This window comes from Channa argus, chromosome 13, assembly GCF_033026475.1.
Source record: "Channa argus isolate prfri chromosome 13, Channa argus male v1.0, whole genome shotgun sequence".
Classification (NCBI taxonomy): domain Eukaryota; kingdom Metazoa; phylum Chordata; class Actinopteri; order Anabantiformes; family Channidae; genus Channa; species Channa argus.
The window spans coordinates 23,905,174-23,927,781 of NC_090209.1; the positions used below are offsets into that span (position 1 = coordinate 23,905,174).

The 22,608-nt window shown below is 45.0% G+C and overlaps 1 protein-coding gene across 4 annotated transcripts in view; it reads right to left on the minus strand.

Moving 5' to 3' along the window:
* The window catches only part of flna (filamin A, alpha (actin binding protein 280)), a 39,899-nt gene that overhangs the window by 3,525 nt on the left and 13,766 nt on the right, over positions 1-22,608 (minus strand). Inside the window, exons 3-46 of one of the 4 annotated variants that reach the window (XM_067528416.1) lie at positions 19,494-19,748; positions 18,358-18,455; positions 16,870-17,017; positions 16,484-16,602; positions 16,315-16,392; positions 16,047-16,209; positions 15,743-15,943; positions 13,725-13,862; positions 13,190-13,316; positions 12,947-13,083; positions 12,664-12,860; positions 12,439-12,552; positions 12,181-12,324; positions 11,967-12,090; positions 11,610-11,770; positions 11,431-11,521; positions 11,076-11,245; positions 10,806-10,923; positions 10,245-10,357; positions 9,871-10,020; positions 9,466-9,784; positions 9,112-9,285; positions 8,851-9,013; positions 8,571-8,731; positions 8,306-8,473; positions 8,099-8,222; positions 7,838-7,994; positions 7,557-7,746; positions 6,689-6,712; positions 5,972-6,219; positions 5,384-5,458; positions 4,587-4,686; positions 4,364-4,504; positions 4,136-4,264; positions 3,870-4,043; positions 3,296-3,457; positions 3,000-3,203; positions 2,760-2,912; positions 2,537-2,659; positions 2,036-2,302; positions 1,800-1,937; positions 1,367-1,482; positions 285-417; positions 16-192 (exon numbers count right to left, since the gene is read on the minus strand). In XM_067528416.1, coding sequence (XP_067384517.1) covers positions 16-192; positions 285-417; positions 1,367-1,482; positions 1,800-1,937; positions 2,036-2,302; positions 2,537-2,659; positions 2,760-2,912; positions 3,000-3,203; positions 3,296-3,457; positions 3,870-4,043; positions 4,136-4,264; positions 4,364-4,504; positions 4,587-4,686; positions 5,384-5,458; positions 5,972-6,219; positions 6,689-6,712; positions 7,557-7,746; positions 7,838-7,994; positions 8,099-8,222; positions 8,306-8,473; positions 8,571-8,731; positions 8,851-9,013; positions 9,112-9,285; positions 9,466-9,784; positions 9,871-10,020; positions 10,245-10,357; positions 10,806-10,923; positions 11,076-11,245; positions 11,431-11,521; positions 11,610-11,770; positions 11,967-12,090; positions 12,181-12,324; positions 12,439-12,552; positions 12,664-12,860; positions 12,947-13,083; positions 13,190-13,316; positions 13,725-13,862; positions 15,743-15,943; positions 16,047-16,209; positions 16,315-16,392; positions 16,484-16,602; positions 16,870-17,017; positions 18,358-18,455; positions 19,494-19,748 — 6,666 coding nt within the window. The remainder of the gene's footprint in view (positions 1-15; positions 193-284; positions 418-1,366; positions 1,483-1,799; positions 1,938-2,035; positions 2,303-2,536; positions 2,660-2,759; positions 2,913-2,999; positions 3,204-3,295; positions 3,458-3,869; positions 4,044-4,135; positions 4,265-4,363; positions 4,505-4,586; positions 4,687-5,383; positions 5,459-5,971; positions 6,220-6,688; positions 6,713-7,556; positions 7,747-7,837; positions 7,995-8,098; positions 8,223-8,305; positions 8,474-8,570; positions 8,732-8,850; positions 9,014-9,111; positions 9,286-9,465; positions 9,785-9,870; positions 10,021-10,244; positions 10,358-10,805; positions 10,924-11,075; positions 11,246-11,430; positions 11,522-11,609; positions 11,771-11,966; positions 12,091-12,180; positions 12,325-12,438; positions 12,553-12,663; positions 12,861-12,946; positions 13,084-13,189; positions 13,317-13,724; positions 13,863-15,742; positions 15,944-16,046; positions 16,210-16,314; positions 16,393-16,483; positions 16,603-16,869; positions 17,018-18,357; positions 18,456-19,493; positions 19,749-22,608) is intronic. The other 3 variants (XM_067528417.1, XM_067528418.1, XM_067528419.1) reach the window with 3 other exon arrangements.

Consider the following 22,608-nt stretch of genomic DNA (forward strand, 5'->3'; position numbering starts at 1 on the left):
GAAGCAGCGTCTTACCTGTGGTGCCTCCTTCCAGTCCTGGTCCGTAGGCAGACACCATCCCAGGATCTCCAGCCTGGCCCGTCTCCCCCACTCTGATTTTAAACGGACTACCGGGGATGTGGCTTCCATTGAACTTCACGTCAATTAGATAAAGACCATTCTCTCTGGGGATGAACCGAACTGCATACTTATCTAGACAAACAGAGAAGCTGCAGGGTGAGTCACATCCTCCCAGAAGAGTCAGAGGAGCTTTAGAGGACTTTGGATGCTGCTTCTGACGTTACCTTGGTCAATCTCAGTGACGCAACATTCCTCCAGAGCACCAGATGGGCTGTGGACCTTTGCATCGATCACACCCTTCGCCCCATTAAGGCTGACGGCAAACGATGCAGGCTGGTTCACCTTCAAACCCGACTCCTGCTCAACAACACATACTCACACATTCACAACTGTATCGGCCTTTATCACCAACAACTCTGCAGCATTGCACCGAGGTGACCACAACAATCAGCAAACAGTGACACTTTTCTAATACCAACATGATCACCAAAATAAAATATTCAGGTAACTACTGTCTAACCTCACCTGGAGGTCGCTAACAAGGCTAAAGAAGAGGGCTGTGCAGTGAAACGACAGAGGAACCAGGAAGTTGTGCATTAAACAGAGCAGAGAAAGAAAAAGTAACGGTCTGTGTAAAGATGGGTGCAGGCAGGTAAAGATTCACATAAATATATGCTAAAGCAGTGTTTGATAGGAGCCAATTCATGAGAGAAAAAAATGATTAAATGCTCTACAGGGTAAGATCATTTATAAGTCAACATAAATTACTGAGTATTATTTTTTTTTTCCCCACCCATACATTTTCCTGCCATAAATAGACTTAAGCAGTTTTGCTTTTACGTGTTGAGAGTCAACAGAGAGGGAAGGAAACAGCCCGTGTCAGACCTCTTTAACCCTTTAGCGCCTCACGTCACTTTTACAGGCAGGTGGCTGTTGGGAGCCTTTAGAATGAGGCACGAGAAACACACACAGTCCTCTAGTATCCCAGAAGCCCTTGCACCGACCAACAACGCAGCAGCAGCTAATCCTACGCCTGTAACTATGACATCTCATCTTATGCAAGTCTAACCACGTTTTCTTGTCAAAAATTCACATTGCTACATTTTCACTTTGAAACAAACTATTACAGCCAACTTGTAAAATTGCTAAACATGGGTGTCACCAACTCCTCCTGAGATAAAAATATTACTCAACTTATTGCACACGTGTTCAGGTCAAACAAATGAGCTGCTGCTGCTGCATTGGAGGCAGTGTACTATGGCCTGGTGTGGGCGCACACGGATGTGTGTGTGTCTCAGAGCCTCACCTGAAGACTGGCAACAGTGAGGCGACGGGCGTCGTCCGACGGCGAGGCCACAGGCACAATGAAGGGGCTGTCGGGGATGTGCTCGTCGTTGAAACGAATGGACACCTCGTAGTCTCCTGCAGGGGCGTGAGATTCAAGTCAGAAAGTCACAGAAACAGTGACGGGCTTCCACAGCAAGCGAGCACCTTGCGTGGCAGCCACTGCCATTGGTGTGTGTGTGTGTGAATGAGAAGCAACATTGTAAAGCGCTGTGAATAAAAACGCCATGTAGGCTGACATTTACCATTTACATGTAGATTTCTTCACAGTAAAACAACGTTTTTATTACGGGAGGGAAATAAAACACAAAGCATAATTAAAGAATGTGAATTCACATGCTGTTACTTGTTCAGTTCTTAAACATTCCTAAACTTTCCCCTGCGCCCTCTCTCACCAGGCTCCTGCACGATGTAGGACACTCCACTGGAGCCGTCCTTGCGGTCCTCGAAAGCAATTTCAGCCTTGCTCGGCCCCTCCACGGCAATACTAAGACCTCCAGCTCCAGCCTCCCTCGTCCAGATGCTGAACTCCGCTGCACACAACACAGGGGCAACACAACAGATTCAGGCACAGTGTGCGAAAACCCTACTGCCACACACACAGCCACCTCAATAATCCAGCCACACTAACCTGGAACTCCAGCTTCTGCTCTCTCCAGGCCAGGCCCTCCAGCACGAACCTTATGAGCGCCGCCCTCTCCCAGGGGGCCGACAGTAAACTGGAACGGGCTGCCAGGCACGTGCATGCCGTTGTATTTCACGCACACTGTGTGCACACCCGTCTCGGTGGGGACGAAACGAATGCAGTAGGTGTTGTTCTCTCCCTCCATGATATCGGCTTTGTGAACCTGGCCAGATGGGCTGGTCACCTGAGCAGTCATGTCTGCAATGCTGATCTCTGAAGAGACACACACGTTTGAATCACGTTTAACTTTTGCAGTGACCCTTTACTTTGTAAGCCTTTTCATTTTGTGAGAGGATGTTAAGGAAAACATTCAGTATCTCCAGCTAGGCGATGCCATGTTTTTAATTTCTATGAGAGTCACACACCAGCTGTGTCATAACGTGGAGTTTGATTTTCACCTTGACCACAGAGAGACTGTATCGTAACAACATTTCCTGATTTAGTCACCTGGGATCTTGAGGCTGAGGTCACACTGGCTGCCGACATTAGCGACAGATGCTGCTCTCCTCTTCCTGGTGATGCTCTCCTTCATTCTACCCTCGCCTGTCACCTTCACTGTGAACGCGCTCCCTGTGCACACACACACACACGATACAATGATTGATTCAGTTCAGTCACTCAGAATAATGCTCCTCTGCTGTGTAATTCCTGGATGTTTTAAGATCAGCACCTGGCACATGCTGGTCAGCGAACTTGATGTTGATGATGTAATTGCCCGGTTCAGTGGGGCAGTAGGTGACCTTACAAGTGCCGTCCTCCTGGTCCTCAGTGTTGATGTCCACTTTACTGGGTCCCTCAATGGACAGACTCAGGCCACCGTAGCCTGAAAGATACATCAAGAGGGTAAATATTAAATCTAGAAATGAATGCAACAAACCTGCGAGACATATGCATCTACAGTGGCTTGTACCTGCTTCACGGGTGTCGATGATGAACTCTGCAGGCTCAAAGGTCCTGGCCTCGCTCAGACCCTGGCCACTCACACGCACACGGCTGGCGTCACCGATCTCTGATTGGCTGATCATAACAGGAATAGGACTGCTGGGAATATGGCGACCGTTCTTCTTGATGTTCACCAGGTGCTCTCCGATCTCCTTGGGAACAAATGAGATGCCTGTAACAGAAAGGAGAGGATCAAAACAAGGAACAAAAAAAAAAAAGCTTAACAGCTAATTTTCACATCTTTTTCAATAGGCCCACACTCACCAACGTGTCCGTTACGCAGCATCTTCAGCCGGCACGGCTCCTCGCGGCCCGAGGGTGTGGTGAGGGAGGCAGTCAGCTGACTGAGGTCAAGCTCACCGATGTCCAGTGGTATTTCTGCGGCAGACCCTACCTTCAAATGGGACATCCTCATGGAGTCGTCACCTGGAAACACGGTGGTGACAGGACGGTCAGGTCACATGCAAACGTTACCACAGTGAGGCAAGATAGCTCAGGCACAATCCCGATGTGTAAATGGATTTTATTTTACTAACAGAAGGAGTTAAACGTCATCGGCTGAGTGACAGGACAGCATCATCCTGTTTTGGTTATCGTAGTGTCAACAGCATGATCCACGATGACCAATCATTTTGCACCTCGTTTTATTTAATTTTAAGCTGTCAATTTATTTATTTTGTGATTTTGCATCTCTTTGTTGTCAATCCTAGTCTTTCAAATAAGATGATTATATTAAATGAAGTGGCTCTGACGCACGGGCATTAGGTCCGTGTCTGGCTGCATATTCTTTCTGTTCATGTGCAATGGCTCTGTACCCCGGCAGGAAGCAATGTTTTACCAGTAATCCTAGCAGAGAACGGGCTTCCAGGGATGTGCTTGTCATTGTACTTGACCAGGATGCTGTAGTCTCCTGGTAGCACAGGCAGGTAGGACACAGTGCAAGTCCCGTCCTGGTTGTCCACACAGCTGATGTCCGCCTTGGATGGTCCCTCGATGGCCAGAGAGAGACCACCTACAAGAAGATGGAAATACAACATGTTGTGTCATTGTCTCTGTCCCCTTATGACCAGTTTTGCTTTATGTTGTCACATGACAACTACGCACCCTCTCCAGCATCTTTAGTGTTAACAGTGAAGACCGCAGGCTTGTTCACGGTCCCGTGGATGAGGCCAGGGCCATAGGCACTGACGTTTCCACTGTTCATGTAGTCAACATAGAACTGTAAGGGGCTTCCTGTCAATGACAAAGAGATGAGAAAGAATCAGAGAATGTCATTTCTGATGTAACAAATGCATATCTCGTTTCTGCAAACACGCCAGATGCAGTTTGTACCAGGAATGTGGATGCCATCATATTTGATGTCCATCTCGTGCAGACCAGCCTCAGTGGGTGCATACTTGACAGTGACAGTGCCGTCCTTGTTGTCTGTGATGTCAGGCTTGGCCACCTTGCCCGATGGCATTCGGACCTCACCTTCAGCGTGCAACAGAAACACACCGTGAGATCATCATAGTGAAAGATTGGGTCTATATTTATCATAGTGGCAATCTGTTACCTGTGATCTCTCCCTTCTGGATGGTGAATGGGATGACCAGGTCAAACGGTCTTAGTCGTGCCACATCCAAACCGTTCATTCCCATTGGTCTGTCTGTTGCCTGGAAGACAGGGTTAAAGAGGTCAGACACTGTTGTCACAACGAACATCCACACAGTGCAGGACAGAAAAAGCTTCCACACAAGAAACAAAATGAGATGAGACAATAATGAGCGAGAATGACAGTGGAGACCATGGTCAGGATGATGACACCGACACAAACTGCAAGGGAGACTGAGATGAGGACAACACAAGTAGGTCAGAGGAGACTGAAGAAGCAAATTAAGCCATTTTGTAAAATGTGGCGCCCACATTGGTGATTCTCAAAATGGCTGCTTTTGTCTCCTATGCGAGTTAACATGGGGCACTGCTGAAGAGATGGACTGCACAATGACTTGTTTAAAGTTCCCCAAATGAATAATCCAATAATTAATTATTTCCAATGCGTGATTTTTACTGTCACATGAATGTAACTGATTTTTTTGTTTTAAATATCATGCAGCTCTGTTGCACTGCCCATGTGTTTAAGGAATCCTGTTCATGAGATGCAGGGAATGAAATGAGAGAAGAAGAAAAAAAACCCTCAGAGAAACACCTGCAATGAGAGAAAGCGCACACGCTGATGGGGGCTGATGAATGGAGGCCATGTATGATGATACAGATCAGAGAAAAAAGGAAGATAAAACGAGGGGCCGGAGGAAGATGAACAAAAAACTGATGTGAGAAACATGAGAGGCTGGACACAGAGATTTTAGGTACCCAGGGCTGTTGAGCGTAGTACTGGGGCATTTGGGTCTGCTGCATGATCTGGTCTGATGGAGCTCCTTCCAGTGCCTAGGGGGTAGGTAGGAGGTCATGAAGGGGTAGGTAGGGGGTAGGTGAGGGGGTGGAGAGAGTGAAAAAAAGGAAAGGGATCAGAGGGGAATAAAACAGCAGTGTGATTTTAGAAAATATCTGGTGCCACCAGGACCTGATCACGAAGCTTCTGTAAGGAGAAACAGCATCAAGAATTCTACTTGTACACCAAACACAACAAGAAGGTGTGTGTCGGCTTGTTATCCTAGTACACTGAAGTTGTCCTGCCTTTAAAAAAATAAATCATGCAATCACTCTCAGGACGCTGCATCGAACGTCATCAACAGTCTGGATTTACAACAAATCCTAAACTTAAATAATCTTCATTCTGAGCCCCTCTAGAGTCCATTTCCCACTGGGTTGTCAGATTTAAAACCACTGACAATCATAAGATTAACTGCAGCAAACTATAAGGTGAATGGAGTCTGTTTTTGCCTGCTGCAAATCTCATCAAAGAATCAGAGCGACAATTTAAAGTCCGACTTCACTCACCGTGACTTGGAAGGGACTGTTAGGGATGTGCTCCCCGCCGAAACGGACGCAGATGACATACTCGCCAGGCTGCGGCGCTGTGTAGAAGATGTCGAATGTGCCGTCCTCATTCTCAACAACGTCCACGTCGAGCTCTGCCCCCTCGGGCGTGACCACGCTGCACGTCACCTTGCCTTTCCCGGCAGCCTTGGCATCCACTGTGATGACCGTCTGCTCACCAATCTGGATAGTTGGCCCAATGCCGGCGCCTTCGAGAGTCGAGAGAAAGGACCAGTGGTATTTAATCTTATAGAGACACACACATATACACACACCCCAACACATTAAGCATGCGCATTCCACAACCATGACCAGGTTAAAGTCGGATGAGTTGTAGTCATGTTATTTCCATCTAATATTTGTTGCTACCATTGACTCGTGTTATTATACATTTTCCACGTAGAACTGAAAGCCATTCCACCATGCCATCCTACCTACTCTGTTAGTCCATTAGTCTGTCCAACAAACATGTGAGAGGAAACCATTATATGAGAGACAAACAGTTATAGTGAGATGGAAAGGGGTGGAAAAAAGACAGGGGTATGGGAGAAAAAGGTAAGAGCAGATGAGACAGAGAGATTGGGATGACCGGAAAGCTGGTGCCACTATTCTCCATGCTGACAGCAAAGAAAAGGTAGAGTAGTTCCTCTACGTTACAAAGTCATTCCGTAGGCTTACCTAAACCGTGACCGCCGATTGAGACTGAAAAGAGGAACGGTGAGAAGCAGGGGAGCGAGGAAACAAAAAGTGACAAATAAAAGACAGTCAGGTGGGGGTGGGGGTGGTGGGAGGCAATAACTGTGCTCCAAACACTTGGATGAAAACAAACGGTGACGGTGGAGTGTGAAGCAGGGAGTGTATGTGTGTGTGTGCAGCAGGGGGACATCCCAGCGCGTGAATAATGAGATATGAGCAGCAGGTAACGCTGAGAGACGAAGTCTCTTTTTTTTTTTTTTGTCACAACTGACTTTATCCTTACAAAACTAACAGAGAATATTTATGTTGAGTTTTAGACAATAGCACTCGCATGTCTACTTAGCAGCCACACTTACAGAATGTCAGGGGGAAAAAATATATATAATATGAAAATAAAATAATCTATCAAACCAACTCCTGGATGCAGCTTCATATTCAACTTACAGATATGACAGTGTTGCCAATATTTTTGAGCAACTCTGCGTGAAATGAAGTATAATTCCTACTAAATATAATACTAACTATAGATTTAAAGATCAAAATGAGTGAAAATTGGATAAAACATAACACAACACTAATTACTTTTAAAGAAAAGTGAGCAGCTCGTGTGTTTGTAAAAAAGAGGTACTATTGTCTGAGGCGTCTCTGTTGTAAGAGAAACCTTATTTACTTTCGAACGTGGCGAAGAGCAGCAAAAAGCGCCAACAGCTGGCTGTTCTGTGTGCAACAGCAGACTTATACACGAGGGGACAGAAACTGAGCAACATTACAACTAAAAGTCAAAGTAATACTAAGAAATTCACAGTATTGATGCCTCCATAAAGCAAAAGGTGGGTGAGACAATATGTACCTGTGACAGTGCACTTGCTGGCATCTCCAGTGGGAAGGGCCCTGATACGGTAGGGGGAGTATGGGATCTCATCCCCTCCGTATTTAATAAGGATGGTATATCTGCCTGTCATGTCGGGCACATAGGACACCAGGTAGGTGCCGTCATGGTTGTCGCGGATGTTGGCCTTCTTCGGTTTCCCCTCTGGGTCCTGTTTGGAGGGAGAGTTGCCAAAGTTTCTAGACAGCTACCAAACCGTTAAGGTTTCATTTTAGTTCCGTGCCTCGCGTGTGAGTGCTCACCGTTATCTGCACTGCCAGCAGCCCCTCGCCTGCGTCTTTGGCATCAATGGTGAACTCGACGGGCAGAGAGGCGGGCACCCCAGTGGTGTTGAGGCCAGGTCCGCTGGCACGAACCTTACTGGCATCGTGGGTGGGAAGCACCTTCACCTTGTAGGGGCTGAAAAAGAGAAAGGAAAAGAGAAACAGAGACAGAGAGAGAGGATGAATGAAAATATGTTTAAACGTCAGAATGAACCATGTTAAGGTGCTTTCATGTGTTACCTGCGGGGGATCTCCTCATCAGCATATAACACATTAATGGAATACGGTCCCTCTCTGGTGGGAACGTAGTTGACCGTGTGAGTCTGGTCTCCGTTGTCCACCACTTCCACAGGTTCAACCACACCTGAAGAAGTTCGAGTGTTAAAAATTCTCACTTTCTCCTTGTGTGTGACTTACACAAAATACAAGCTTTAATCTTGACGTCACCTTTGGGTCCTTGCACGCGGACCTGCAGCGGGGCCACTCCAGCTTTGGAGGCATCCACTGTAAACGCCTGAGGGATGTTGGCTCTGACATTGGTGGCCAGGCCTGGACCCTGACATTTTACCTTGGTACTGTCCACTGTGTCGCTGACTGGCACTGAGAATGGGCTACCTGCACAAACCAAACACACAAAGAGTTGGAACAGTGCATTTGATTTTGGATGCTGGACACAATTTTTTTTTCTTTTTGTCCAATAAAACGTCTGTACCTGTGATGGGCTGTCCTCCGTAGGTGATGTTCAGGTTGTATTTGCCAGGCTCGTATGGGATATACTCCACACTGCAACTACCGTCTTTATTATCAGTGCAGGACATTTTAGCCTCTGATGGACCCTCCATTGCCAGACCAAGGCCACCAGTACCAGCTCCTCTGTAAAAGGGAAAAAAAAAAAAAAAAAAAAATACAAAACAGACATTAGAAACAAATCCTTGACGTCACTTGCATTTTCCATTTTGAATGTTTGCATGCGATTGTTTCATCTCACTTACCGGGTTTCCACTGTAAACTTGTTGGGCTTATTGGTGATGCCACCTTTCAGGCCAGGGCCGTGCACACGAACACGAGCTGGATCACAGCCTTCATTAACAGCAACTCGGAACGGGCTCTTGGGCACTGGAGAGCCATCGTAGCAAACCTCCACGCTGTGCGGGCCTAGAATATGCACAAATGGGAGCACGGCGTCAAACTTGTGCAGTGGACAATCATTAACGGACCCACAATTTATTCACACATATTACGATTGAACTCACCCTCCTCATATGGAGTGTACTCAACATTGTAGGTTCCATCTCTAAGGTCAGTGATGAGCGCGTCCGTCCGGCTGCCAGATGGGTTGCTGATGAGGGTTTTGACGTGGTCCCCTCCGGTCTGTGTGAGAGCACGTGCATCCACAGTGAAGTCTGTGGTCGCCTCACGGAAAACACCTAAAAACACCAGACATGGAAGAAGCAGCATGCTGGTTTTATGTATAGGACAACAAGCAGCAGCTTGCTTTGATCAATTTACAATAACAGAGAAACCGAGAAAATGCAGCCCTCATTATATTAAAACCCTATAAAGACAAAGAGGGAAATACATGAACTACAGTGATCTTTTTACTTTACCTTTGCCTTCCACTCCTGGTCCAAACACACGGACTCCACTAACGTCGACCGCAGGCTCCACGTTGAGCCGAGCGGGGAAGTTGGGCACATCCTGGCCACCGTAGCGGATAGTGAGAGTGTATGAACCAGGGTAGAGAGGGATGTAGGTGATGGTGTAAGTCCCATCTCCATTGTCCTGGATGTGAACCTCGGCCTCCGTGCCGCTGTCCGAGATGATCTCGATGGTCAGCTCGGCCGGCCCGGCATTGGTACAGTCCACGATGAATTCCCCTGTTTCCCCGACCTTAGCGCGCTCCAAGCCTGGGCCAGAGCAGCGAACCTGAAGATAAAAGCAAGATTTAAGTTATAAATTTGAGTAACTCTTTAGATGTGCAACACTACAGTCCGTCACCAACTGTGGCCAACCTTGGAGGGGTCTGTGGTAGGGTAAGCTGTGGGGGTGAATGGTGACCCGGGGATGGGAACACCATCATAGGTCATTTCAACCTGGTACGGGCCAGCTTCCCGTGGGATGAACTTCACCTGGCTGGTCTCTGGGCTCAGACCTGGCTCAACCTGTACACACACAAGAACAGGAAGTGTGAAAAACCTTTTACAAATTAACAAAAATGGAACATCAGTGCCTCAATTTGTTAAAGATTCTGCTCCTATTTTAAACATTTCTAAGATCATGTAAAAAAATAAAAAAAAATGTACATCTACAGAACTACATACTGTCAGAAAAGCATCAAAAAATTTAGATTAAAAAAAAAAAAAAAAGACATAATCATGTGTTATACCTTGCTGGCCACTGGCTTCCCTGATGGCCCAGTCACCTTGGCAGCGACCTTGCCCTGACCGCCAGCACCCTTAGATTTGACAGTCACCTCCTGATCTTTACCTACAGTCATTTCTACAGTGAGAGAAGCAGTAAGGACACTGTTTAAGATCTGACAACACACTCACACTCCTGATCTGCTTGTAAAATTACTGTTATGGATACTATAACAATTGTACTACATGGATTAAATTAACATTTCATGCAGTCAACCAAGAAAAAAGACATGATCAATGGCAATGATAGGCCATCAACTCACTCAATAAATAAAATTCTGAGATTTAATTACATTGTTGGACAGAAGTCAGTAAAGACATTTATTGGAAACATTGCAAAATAGTAAGTTAACATTTTGACTTCATTTACCAGACTTATTTATAGGAATATGATTTTAAAATCAGAAATGCCAATTTGCCCTGTTTATGTACGGTTCAGTAACACAAACTGAGGCTACGTTCTTGTGGTTCGTGGGGGTGAAATGACAGGTAGAGAAGTTTAAAAGCGAGGACAGGGGGGAACGTACTGTCTCCCAGGCCTGTGACATTGATCTTGCTCAGATCCAGTGTGGGGGCCACAGCAACGTTGAAGGGGCTCTTGGGAATGTGATCTCCACCGTAGGTCACAGCAAGTCCCAGAGGACCCTGAAGCACGAAGAGGAGCGTTACGCAGGAAAAGGTGGACACAAAATTACTGCATTCACTAACCATGAAATATGTCCAAAAAAAAACAAAAAAAAACGCAAAACCCTCCTGTGAAAATATGTACAAGACTTTAGGATGTTCGTGTGCTTTACCTGCTGCACAGGTGTGTACTTCACAGTGTGTGTGTTATCGTGGTTGTTGATGATTTCAAAGTCCTTGACAGCTTCTCCTTTGGTTGGGCCGCTGAAGTTGCAGTCCAGGTTCGCCTTTCCTGCTCCTTTAGTGCTCACAGTGAAATGAGTGGGTTTGTTTAATTCAACACCTGAGAGAGAGAGAGAGAGAGAATAAACATCAGGTGACATGAGGTCTGAATAAAATCATTTAGCTAATTGTTTGTCCAGCAGTTTCTTAATCTCTTTGATTGCAAACAAAAAAACCACCACAGCTTAACAGAGAACGAAAGAGGAAGTTGCGGATTTAATCGGGGAGAACAATACGTGCTCTTACCACTGCGGCTGAGTCCCGGTCCCTCTGCCTTGACTTTGCTGGCATCATGAGAAGGATCCACTTTGACCCTGATGGGCGTCATTGGAATAGCCTAAAATACGAACACGAAAAACACGGTGTTTACGCTTTTACACACAAAATACGCTCAATCCTCCACACACACATTCCAAATAACTGACCTGGTCAGCAAACAGGACCATGATGGTGTAGCTGCCAGCCCCAGGAGGTGTGTATTTGACAGTGAACGTGTCGTTGTCATTTCTAATAATGTCAAAGTCGATGTCTGCCTCAGCCGGTCCGACCACTCCGGGGGCGCACTTGATTCCGATGCTGATGTCACCTGAGGGCGGGAGACAAAATTTATTATAAGAAACTAATTGTTTCAATGAGTGATGCCGTTTACATTTTTAATTGGTTCCAATGTTGATGCAAACATCTTTAAATAAAATCCCCTGTCAAAAGTGTTTTTGTGCTTCATAAACGTCATTAATGTAATACTCCGCTGTAATTTACAGTTTAATGTGCTGCAGCGTTACCTTGGCCAGCTTCTGAGCAGTCAACAGTGAAGTATGTTGGCTCAAAGGCCTTAAGGCCAGTCTTAGCCACCCCAGGTCCTGATACCTTCACCTTGTTTGGATGACAGCCGGCTCCGATATTCATCTGTAGTCGGAAACACAACAGCTGAAGAGACTTTTCTGTGACAAAAATGTCCTGTGTATACATTGCCGCTAAATGTGTGAGTGTACTCACTCTGAATGGGCTCTCTGGGATGTTGACTCCTCCCCAGGAGACCATGACAGTGTGCTTCACAGGTTTACGTGGGGTGTAAGTACAGGTGTACGTGCCGTTGCCATTATCCTTCATCTGGACGTCGACTGGAGTGCCCTCGCCATCCTGTGCAGACGTGGAAAACCAAAGTGTTACATAGTGTCAAAGGTGTGTAAAACTGAAACGGGGCAGATGATTTCAAACATGCAATTAAAGTGTGGTCATATGCTCCGAACATACATAAGCCAAAATCTTCAGAGGTGCTTTTCCTCCTTGCTTGGCATCGACTGTGAATTCAGTGGGTTTTCCAACAGCCAAACCACTGCTCTGAAGGCCTGGGCCATACGCCTTAACCTGAAATAAACACATTTATAAAACCGTGGCAAAAAATATCCATTAACATAAACCATTAAATTAATAAAAACTTGAGTTGCGTGTCTGTTTTGCATGTGCACAAGTGCAAACCTTGTCAGGGTAGAAGTCTTTGCCCGGTGGGTTGACGATCTCTGCCATGAAAGGAGAGTGCTGGATGTCCTCGTTGTTGCAGAGCACGTGCACGGCATACTCCCCAGGCTCCGTGGGCCAGTAACGCACATCGCAGGATCCATCGCCTTTATCGTCACATTCGATCTTCGCTTGAGATGGACCTTCCACAGAGAAACCTGAACAGGAAAAACAAAAACAGTGAGTGAGCGAAAGTAAAACCTTGGATACCTACTTTCCCACACTGATACTCTCGACTACTCACCCAGTGTACCAACATTGTCTCCAACAGCCTCTACCACAAAGTCAGCAGATTTGCCAACAACGCCTCCCTCCAGCCCTGGACCCCAGGCCCTCACCTTCTGCTGGCCGGCCTCAGCACCAATCTTGACCTCAATGGGACTAAACAGAGCAGAAAGGGATCAATTACAATGTACAAAAGTACTCTTTGTACTGTAGTACTCCTTGCATGCATTTGTAGTATTTGCTTCCATGTCAGCGTGTTTACCTGCGGGGGATATGCTGTCCTCCCCAGGTGATGGTGATGGTGTATGTTCCAGGTGTGGTGGGGTAATAGTCAAACCCGTACACGCCATCTCCAAGATCTTTCCTTTTACAAGGCTCGTCAAGACCCTCTGTAAACATGGCGTTGCCCATTGGTACCACTTTAAATACTCAACTCTTCTAATTTAAAATTTATGAGGTTTAAAGCTACACTAATTTATAAGATAAACATAGGAATTCACAAACAAGTAGCCAAGTTTGTGGTTTGCTGAAAACAAGCCTGATGAAAGCAGTGGGAACGAATGGTAAACACTGAGCTATAATGCTAAGACTTTCTGAAAGGAATTACTTTGTAATTCTCACTCAACTTGTTTTACATTTTACATCCTAAATAAATCTACAGTAGCTTCTGAATTTTCTATACGAGGTTGTTTATTCTTTGCATCATGGGTCTCATCTAAATGGATGTTATTTTAGATTGAGTTGATATATCAACCAGCAATATTAAAGTCAAGATTCATTTCTGCAATGTAACTCACTGGGGCCCTTGATGGAAACTTTAAGCTCTCCAGTGCCAGCTCCTTTGGTGTAAACCTTAAAGTCTGCAGTCTCCTTCACCCTCAGGCCCTTTGGCTGCAGACCGCGGCCCTGAGCTGTGCAGAGGTTGGGGTTACATGCTGCGGAGAGACGCACACAATGGGAGAGAGTTAGAGGGAAATGGACTAAAAGACTCCCAGTGTTTTGATGCCAACATTATGACCACAAGAGAGTTCAGTGCTGGTTTCAGTAGGGAGAAGAGGAATGAGGTGCATGGTGATAGATATTAAACCAAAACAGTTTCCATTCGAATGGCACATCCATCAAAATGAAGGAGTGCTGGAATGCTTTCAGTGCTTTTCATGTCCCGCCTTCCTTCTTAACCCTACACACCCATCTGTGCCTCTTATCCCACAGTCATACAATCAGACTACAGAAAAGGAAGTGAGCCTTTATCCCCATGCAGGAAGTGGAGGATCCTACATAGCTGATAATTAAAAATGTATGAAATAGTAGCTGCTGAGTTACAGTTTGATGGCCCTGCAGGAAGCAGAGGAAACCCCACAGGAACAGAGGCTGGTGAAAGGGGCAATAGATATTTTCCAGGGTGTGGACCAAACTTGGCACTTAGCTAAAGCACATTTATATATTTTATTAACTCAGAATCTGTTTTGATGTCAGCAGGTCACGAGTGGAAAACCACTTTAACACACACAATAATTCAATAAAACTTAAGTAATATTAGTAAGACTGTTTTCTGTCAGGCAGAAATGTGAGTGCAAAACAAAAAAAACGTTTCAAATTTCTTTTTAAAGATAAATAGAAAATACAAACAAAAATAATTTTGAAATCTCCAGGCTTGAAAACAGGTCTTTACATGCTATTTATATAATCAATAAATCAATCAATCAATAAAGATGTTTGTCCACTGGAAGATGAATGTTTGTTTAATAGGTCCTGATAACAGGTTTTTAGCCTTTATACTTTAAAATACTACAAAAAGCTGTGGTATAACCCATATTATACCACAATCACAAAGTATAACCCAGTTATACTTTTCTTGATAATATTTAATTGTTTTTTAAAGCACCTATAAAAGCACTTTTCACAGCACATAAGCCTTTTATAAATAACGCGTAAGTGCCACAGAAATGTTGAATCAGCAAAATTCCAGTCTGATCTAAGTCAGATCTAATGTTTATAAATGAAACAGGCTGCTCATGAAATGCAAATACAATTCTTTGTGAAATGTGTCACCGTTTAAACTAAGGGCTAGTGACGAACTGGAACAAACGGCAGTTAATTCTGGGATTCTTCCATCTAAATGTGAGCATATGTTGGTGAATTTCTACTATTTCCCTCATGCATATGGTTCCATCTCCTAATAAGGAGGCAAAGAAGTGGGAACGCTTGAGTCATTTTGAATTGAGAACTCCGCAGGCAGATGACACACACCACACACAAGCAAGTCTACAGAAGCAAACTAGGTAAAGGCATGCAACTCCATAAGCTCTCACACAAAGAGCAAAGGGGAATGTAGTCAAAAACGCACAGTTAAACCACTCATGCATGCAATCACACACTCCGGCACACAGAAGCACAAAGACACACAGCGGGTACCCAAGAAAGATCCCAGGAAACAGGAAATGACAGCAGAAGGAAGAGGCTGTTCCAGAGAGAGGAGACATACCACCAGGCTTCTATCAAAGACAAGAGAAGAGAGAGATAGAAAGCGAGAGAGAGAGAGAGAGAGAGAGAGAGAGAGAGAGAGAGGGCACAGCATCCAGTACAGTGGCAGGAAAAGACAGGAAAGTATTAGACAACTCCAGGAAAAACAGCAAAATTGGCAAACATTTGAGAAAAATTGCCTCTTGTTGCCTTTAAGAGTCATAGTACTACAGAGAGTGAATGTTTATTAATGTAATTTGGGTCATTTCCAGGGAAAATATTTCACATCCTATGCAGACTGAAGTATAAACAGTGAGTAGTCCTGCTAAAGAGCCCGATCCACAGCTCTTACCTTCTCCCACGTTGACTGTGAAGGGACTCTTGCTGATCTGACCACCAGCAAAGGTAACAAAGATGGTGTGCTGGCCCTCCTGGGTGGGTTTGTAGGTGCAGCGGTAGCTACTGTTGCCCTTGTCCTCGATGTTACAAGTCACTGTGTTCTTCTTGCCGGCAGGATCCATGATGACCACCTCCACCTCACCAACACCGGCACCTGAGACAAATGAGACAGGAAAAAAAATATATATATAGTTACGTTGATTTGTGTTAAATCACATCCATGCAGACGCTTCCCCTTCCTCTGTCCACATTATTACCAGCTGTGTAGACGTCAAAGTAGGTGGCCTTGTTCGCGATGTTTCCTGAGGGCTCGAGACCTGGTCCCTGGGCTGTGGCTTTGCTGGAGTCTCCCTGAGCCATGCCGATCTCCACCTCGAAGGGGCTCTTAGAGATGTGCTGCCCTGCGAACAACACAGTCACCTAAAAAGCAGAAAGTAAAAAGTCATGCCAGTGTTTGGAAACCCTCAGATCCGCAACAGCCCACACTGTCCCCCTTAGAGACCAACATCAGCCATGTGAGATCACCTTGTGCATTCCTGTGACTTTAGGGATGTAGAACGCGGAGTAGGTGCGGTTCTTGTCATTGTTGGCTGTCACTTTAGCCTGGAGGAAATTTCAAAAAAATTTTTTATTTAATATGCTACAATAATCAAAGATGGTAAAAAACTCATCACCAAAATGTCCAGTGCCTCACCTCCTCTCTGTGTCCAGCAGGGTCCTCCACATAAACCAGCACCTCTCCCATGCCAGCGCTGATGGTCTCGACGGTGAACTCTGCTTTCTTCATCACAACATTGCCAACAGGCTCGATTCCTGCGGAGATCATTGACGACAAACAAAACTCTGGGTACCAATTCGTGTATGCACGTATGCAGAACGGGCTACAGTAAATGGAGGAGCCCAAATTCCTTCTCGGTGCCAGAGTCCAACCTCTTGGACTAGTTTACAGTTTTTGGTTCCCTGGCTGTAAACATGTAAATCCCCCCCTTGCTCTAAACTAATCCAGCTGCTCAGCTCAACACAAGTGCATTTATTTTCATAATGAAGAATAGCTGCAGATGTGAGTGCGTGGGTGTGTACCTGGTCCATAGGCACGAGCCTTTTTGGGGTTGAGTTTGGGTCGGAGAGGTGCCCCAGGCTTCAGTTTGGCCTTGGGGAACTGGGACAGGTAGGTCATGACGGAATGCTCGTCCACATTGGGGTCAACGATTTCTTCAGGGGTTATGACCTAAGAGATGATCAGAAAAATGTTTTCCAAATGAAAAAGTTTTCCCATGTTTGTGTTTGCTAATGAACGAGAAGGGAGGCTGCAGCTGTAAAGCCTGAAGCAGCACCAGATTTAGTTTCCAGGGAGACAAGTTACCTACAAAAATCAACTGAGTTCTGTTGTGATTTCATGATCAAAACCACACACACCAAAATAACTCTGATCAAAAAGTACCTGAGACACAGTCGCACGCAAGCCAGACGGTGCCCACTCATTCAGACACGCTCACTGTCTGATTTTATAAGCCACAGAGACATCAGGGGAAGAGACAAAGCCAGTTTCTTAGCAGAAGCAGGGCTGCAGACGGAAACAGCAGCAACCACAGAGCCAACTGTCAGCACGCTACGCTGTGCCAGCTGCCAGCACTGTGCCAATCATGCCAACACAATACTGTCAGACATTCACCAGAGTGACTCAACCCAAGAACCAGCACAGTAAAACTAAATTTGGTGAGTTCTGTTGAAAATCTCCCTATTAAATGTGGAACTTTCCATTCTGGATAAACGCAACAGGGGACCACAATTTTGCATTAAAGTGCTCTACAGGATATCTGATTGAATGTTAATTGAATGTTGTAAAGGTTAATAACTCACAGCGTCAACCTCCATCCTAATAAATTTACAGTATATAATCAGCCCTCTAGTATTAAAAGAGGTGCTTGCCTTAAATAAGAACTACAGCCTTAAGCTGAGAATGTGATGGTCAGAAATACAAATAGGTTGAACCAACCCAATGTACCTTTCGACAATTCTGGTAACTGTTAACTAATTCAGTGGCATGATGTGTCGCAACAGTAGAGGTGCAGGAACACGACGCAAAGCCAAAGATATGCATTTCAAACAGCAATGAGTAATGGTAGAAAAAGCTGGGCCCGCCAGCAACACACACACACACAAAGTAGAAATCTTTAACTGTATGAAAATCATTGATAGAAGCATCACTGTGAATTGCAGAACCAACACAGACAACGAAAACGCTTGGTGTGGATGAGACCTTCACTTTAGTTCCGGGGTTCAGCATCCTAGACGCCGTCTGCCCACATTGTCTACTACAAAGTTGCTCAATTTGCTCTCTTCAACCGCTAACAGTAACATAAATCAAGAAGTGTGATAAAAATCAGCAAACTGATTGGGTGATGTCTGTCACATAGCTGTGCTCTGTGTATCCTAAGCTGGCAAATATTAACCACCATAAGCTACGATCACACAAAACAAGGCGACAGCACCAGTCTCCAGCAGGCCGCTTACAAATCAACTTTGAATTCGTAAAAAGAGGAAGGTGTTTTCATTTTATTTTTGTACCTGTGGGATTCCCAGCCAGTCGTCTGCCTGCTGCATGGCCTCGCGGGCGTTGTCCACTGGTTTGGTCTGATCCCACTGGTCCCAGTCAGGACACAGTCCTGCAGGGGACAAAAAAAGGAGGTGAGCAAAGAAAGCAGAGAGGCATTTAGTCAAAATGTTTTGTATTGATTCGAGTAGAAATGCATCGTGACGCTATTTGTCAGGGAGCTTTAGGAACTAAGCTGCAGCATGTTGTTGTTATTCAAAGGCATGTCTGTCCCCTCAGTATAAAACATATAGGGGACTTATTTCTGTTGGACAGCCAATCGGTCTAATTGTGGCTAACATGCAGGTTCCACAGCTAAGCCTTGACAGCATCTGGAACACGCATCATGCAAATCATACCCAATGTGTACGTGAAAGTGAATCTGCAGTGGTAATTAGGCCGGGGTTATGCAGAATTTCTGTCTCTGTGGCTCCTCAACATGTCTGCCCTTGAATTTATCCACCGGGTGTTATGTTATTTCTGTCTCATCATCACATAAATGTATCATGGCAACGTAACCGTGTCAGTTGTTTATTTACATGTTCATAATGGACTTTCGAGTCTGAGGGTTGTTATTTTTGGACACTGTTGTAAATCCTTTGCTGGAGGGAAGTAGGAGCATCTGTAAAACCCTTATCTCTGACTGGAGGCTGTTGGTGAGCCACAGGTATGCCAAACATCCAGAGCATGTAAACAGAAACCTCCTTTCTCCCCCACTTTCCTTCGCCTACATCCTTCCTTCCCTTGGGCTTCTCTTTCAACTCCCCGCTCCTGCTCTCTCCCATCCATCCATTTATCCTTTGCACATCTACTTTTGCACCCAGATGAGAATTACTATGCAATTATTCCTCCTCTGAGCTGACCTCAGGTCTGGAGCTGTCAATCACTGTTATATGCAAACTGTTATGACGCTAAAAGCCACACTGACACTCCTCCAATACCTTGTGCTGAAATTGCTACAGTACTGGAATAGCTACAGAACTCAAGTAACTTAAAGAAACAGACATACAAATGACAAATATAAGCAAAAGTACTTGGCTATTGTTAAGGTAAATCACTGGCTGTAGGAGAAACACATGCCCACCACACACTTCCCTTCACCTTTCCTTACCTGGAGCACAGCTGTCAACCAGGGCACCCAGTGCCCGGCCGGTCTGCCAGTCTCGGTTGAAGTTGGTAATGGGAAGCTCAGGCAGTTTATTCTGGATCCACCCCAGCAGCCTCTGCTTAGGTGTCTTCTGCTTGCTGGCATCTGATGCCTCCTCCTCCTCATCCCACATGGGCATGGAGATGGAGTAGTGCAGAATCAAGGTCCATATCAGACCCAGGATCAGCTTCAGGTTCCCATCAACAATGGCTTTAGAGTCTGGGGTTCAGAAGAAAGAGAGATGGGGCTGTTAAGAGGTGAGGGTACCGGAAAAACAGCCATCCAAATCAAAGGGCAGACAGATCATTATTATTAAATGTTATAGAGCAAAAAACTATTTCCTAGTATGAGCTGAGGAGGACAACCTCCTCTGAAACAAGACAAATAACCGTAAAGAATGTTGAGGGGAAAAAGCTGCAGTTCACCAGAGGGAGGATTTAACGTTAGTGTTTCAAGATGAAAATCTGTAACAATCAGTGTCTGACATTCCAAATATCTCCCAGGAGTGTCTCTGCTATCTAATGTATGGCTAGTTCTTTAAGGAGGAGTGGGGTGCATACCTTGCAACCATCGACCATGGTCCAAATTAAATCTGGCTTTAGATCACTAACAGTTGTTAGGTGCCATTCATCTGAACTCTGATTCAGGGGAAACACTTCTGCTGCTGCTTGATCTTTGTGCATCCTTTGATGCTTTTGAGCGATTGGAAATGTGGAGTAGATTATCGGGCTGAGCCTTCGGTTGGTTCAGATGCTCACTCAAAGTAAAGAGCTATGGTGATGTTACCATTGGTGATCATAAATTTGAGGGGGTCTACTTGGTGCAGAATTCTGTTCTTGAGCCATGACGAAACCTTATGGATACGCTCGCACTAGGCCAAATCAAACACAAAATAATACTTTATCACCACTATGCAGACGACCCCCTGGTTTACATAATGCTCCCACAATAAACCATGGCTCATTGATCCACTGTGCCAATGCAATTCATTGTTCATCTCCACTTCAAACAGAAAGACATAGTATGTGGCAACAAGGAGGAAGCACTCAAAGTTACTGCTCTGTTTGAATTCAGTGCTAGAACACCAAAACCTGAAGTTATAAACTTTGGCCTTAAGATGTGAGCTTCAGGAGCCACATGAAGGCGAAGATTAAAAAAACACTTTCTAGCCTGAAACAAGAAGAGATCCATGGAAGATTTTAGGAAATGAATTCCCGCCTTCATCTCTAGCTGGGTGTTGGCAGAAGAAGAATCACACATGGTAAAGCTGAAACCTTTTCAGATCTACTGCAGTTGCATTTCTCTTTGTCAACTTGTTGGTTTTGTTTTGTTTATTTCAAATATTTTACTGGATTTGCATTTATGTAAAGCAACTTGTTTAAAAGTTGCTTTCCATATAGTGACTAGTAATACAAGTTCTATTAAAGACAGAGCTTTCTTCATCTGATTTGTAATGCATGTAATAGGAGGGAGACACTAAAAAAAAAAATGTCACAATTAATATAAAGGGAATTTTCTGGACAAGTCATATTGAAAGAGTTATATAAATGTTCACACGCAAAGTATAAAAATATTAACTGCTCTGATAGAAATTGCAGTACATGCCTGTGCAACCTGTTATTTTTCTACAGCCATATTTTGATTTTTTTCCCAAACATTGTGAAGCACGTTGCAGCGTTTGTGTGAGGTCTTTAATTGCAAGGTTGCGCAGAATTCACGAGGGATTAGTTTAATTAATCGCAGTAATCGCAACATTGCAAATTCCTGATTTGAAGGAAAATATTTGGCCAAATCATTTACAGACTTTCTTATCGTCCACAATAGAGCAGAAAGAATATCTGTTACATCATAATATACCTGAGGAATTTGTCTGTGTCCAAACTGCTGCAAGCAAATGAGAAAGCGATGTAACTAGAAGCTCGCCGGGGCATGAGGAAGATAAGCACGCGCGCGCCAGTCAACGTTAACGCTGCAGCATGCATGCACATGTTGCACCAGCAGTTGATCAGACAGGATGATTGCTTAGGTCCAAGCCTTGAGGAAAAGGGTGGAGCAGTGCGATTGTGTTTCCTAGCTGATCGTTTAGGAGCAAATAATGTTCCAGCTCCTGTAAATCTTTAAAACTACATTCTGATGGTTATCAAGGGCGTGTAGTCCAGTAGAGGTTAGACTCTCTGTGGGCTGTTTAGGTCTGTTAATAGAGGCAGTTTTGTTTGGATTTCATACTTCAACCTTCGCATTAGGTCCACAGAAAACATAAAACACAGAACGAGGCTCAGGAAGCAACAAAACGTTTTGGAGAAGGAGACTTATTATTTTTCCCTTAGTTTGCATGAGGGGGGCTGCAGGAGGGGTCTGAGGAAAAAGCTGGATAGGATGCAAGTCCCTAACAAAAGGGTTGGTGTGGAATTTGATGCAAAAATGAAGCTGTTAAATTATATGAGAAGAAGCACAAACACTTTACATCAGATGACTTTAAATTCAAGGAGTTCTTTGCCTACATCTGGGACATCTCCCAGTCCACCTCAGATGACTTTGTATCTAAATTCATGTTCCAGCAGAGACATATCTTCTTGCAAGCTGCCAAGCCTGCAATTCAGAACATGTCTGCTCCCAGCGGAAAAAAACACTCTGCACAGTGATAAAACGGAGCGGGGGTCAGACAAAAGGCCTGTTTGGCTGACCATCGCCATGGGAACTTTGAGTAAGCTGGATGGTTTTAGCAACCAAGTGGCGATGCAGTCTGCTCAGGAATGATAGGAAAGAAGGTGCAAAGCACGAAGGGGAAGCAGTGAGACGCAGGACAGAATGACTGCAAAGGCAACGGGTGGGGGAAGCACAGAGAGAAATGTTGCCTTAAGTCAGAAATAAAACTGACTGACAGTTTTATCATTTGTACCGATAAGAAGGAGGATACAGCGTGTGCATGTGTACCACAGGCTGAAACTTGCAGCAGGAATGTAGATCAGCTAAGGCAGGGGTGTGCCACATAGGGGCCCTGTCCGCCATCGGAGCACAAACAGGACCGAACCACATTACCAAAAACAGGGGTGGGGTGGGGGTGGGGGTGGGGGGGTCA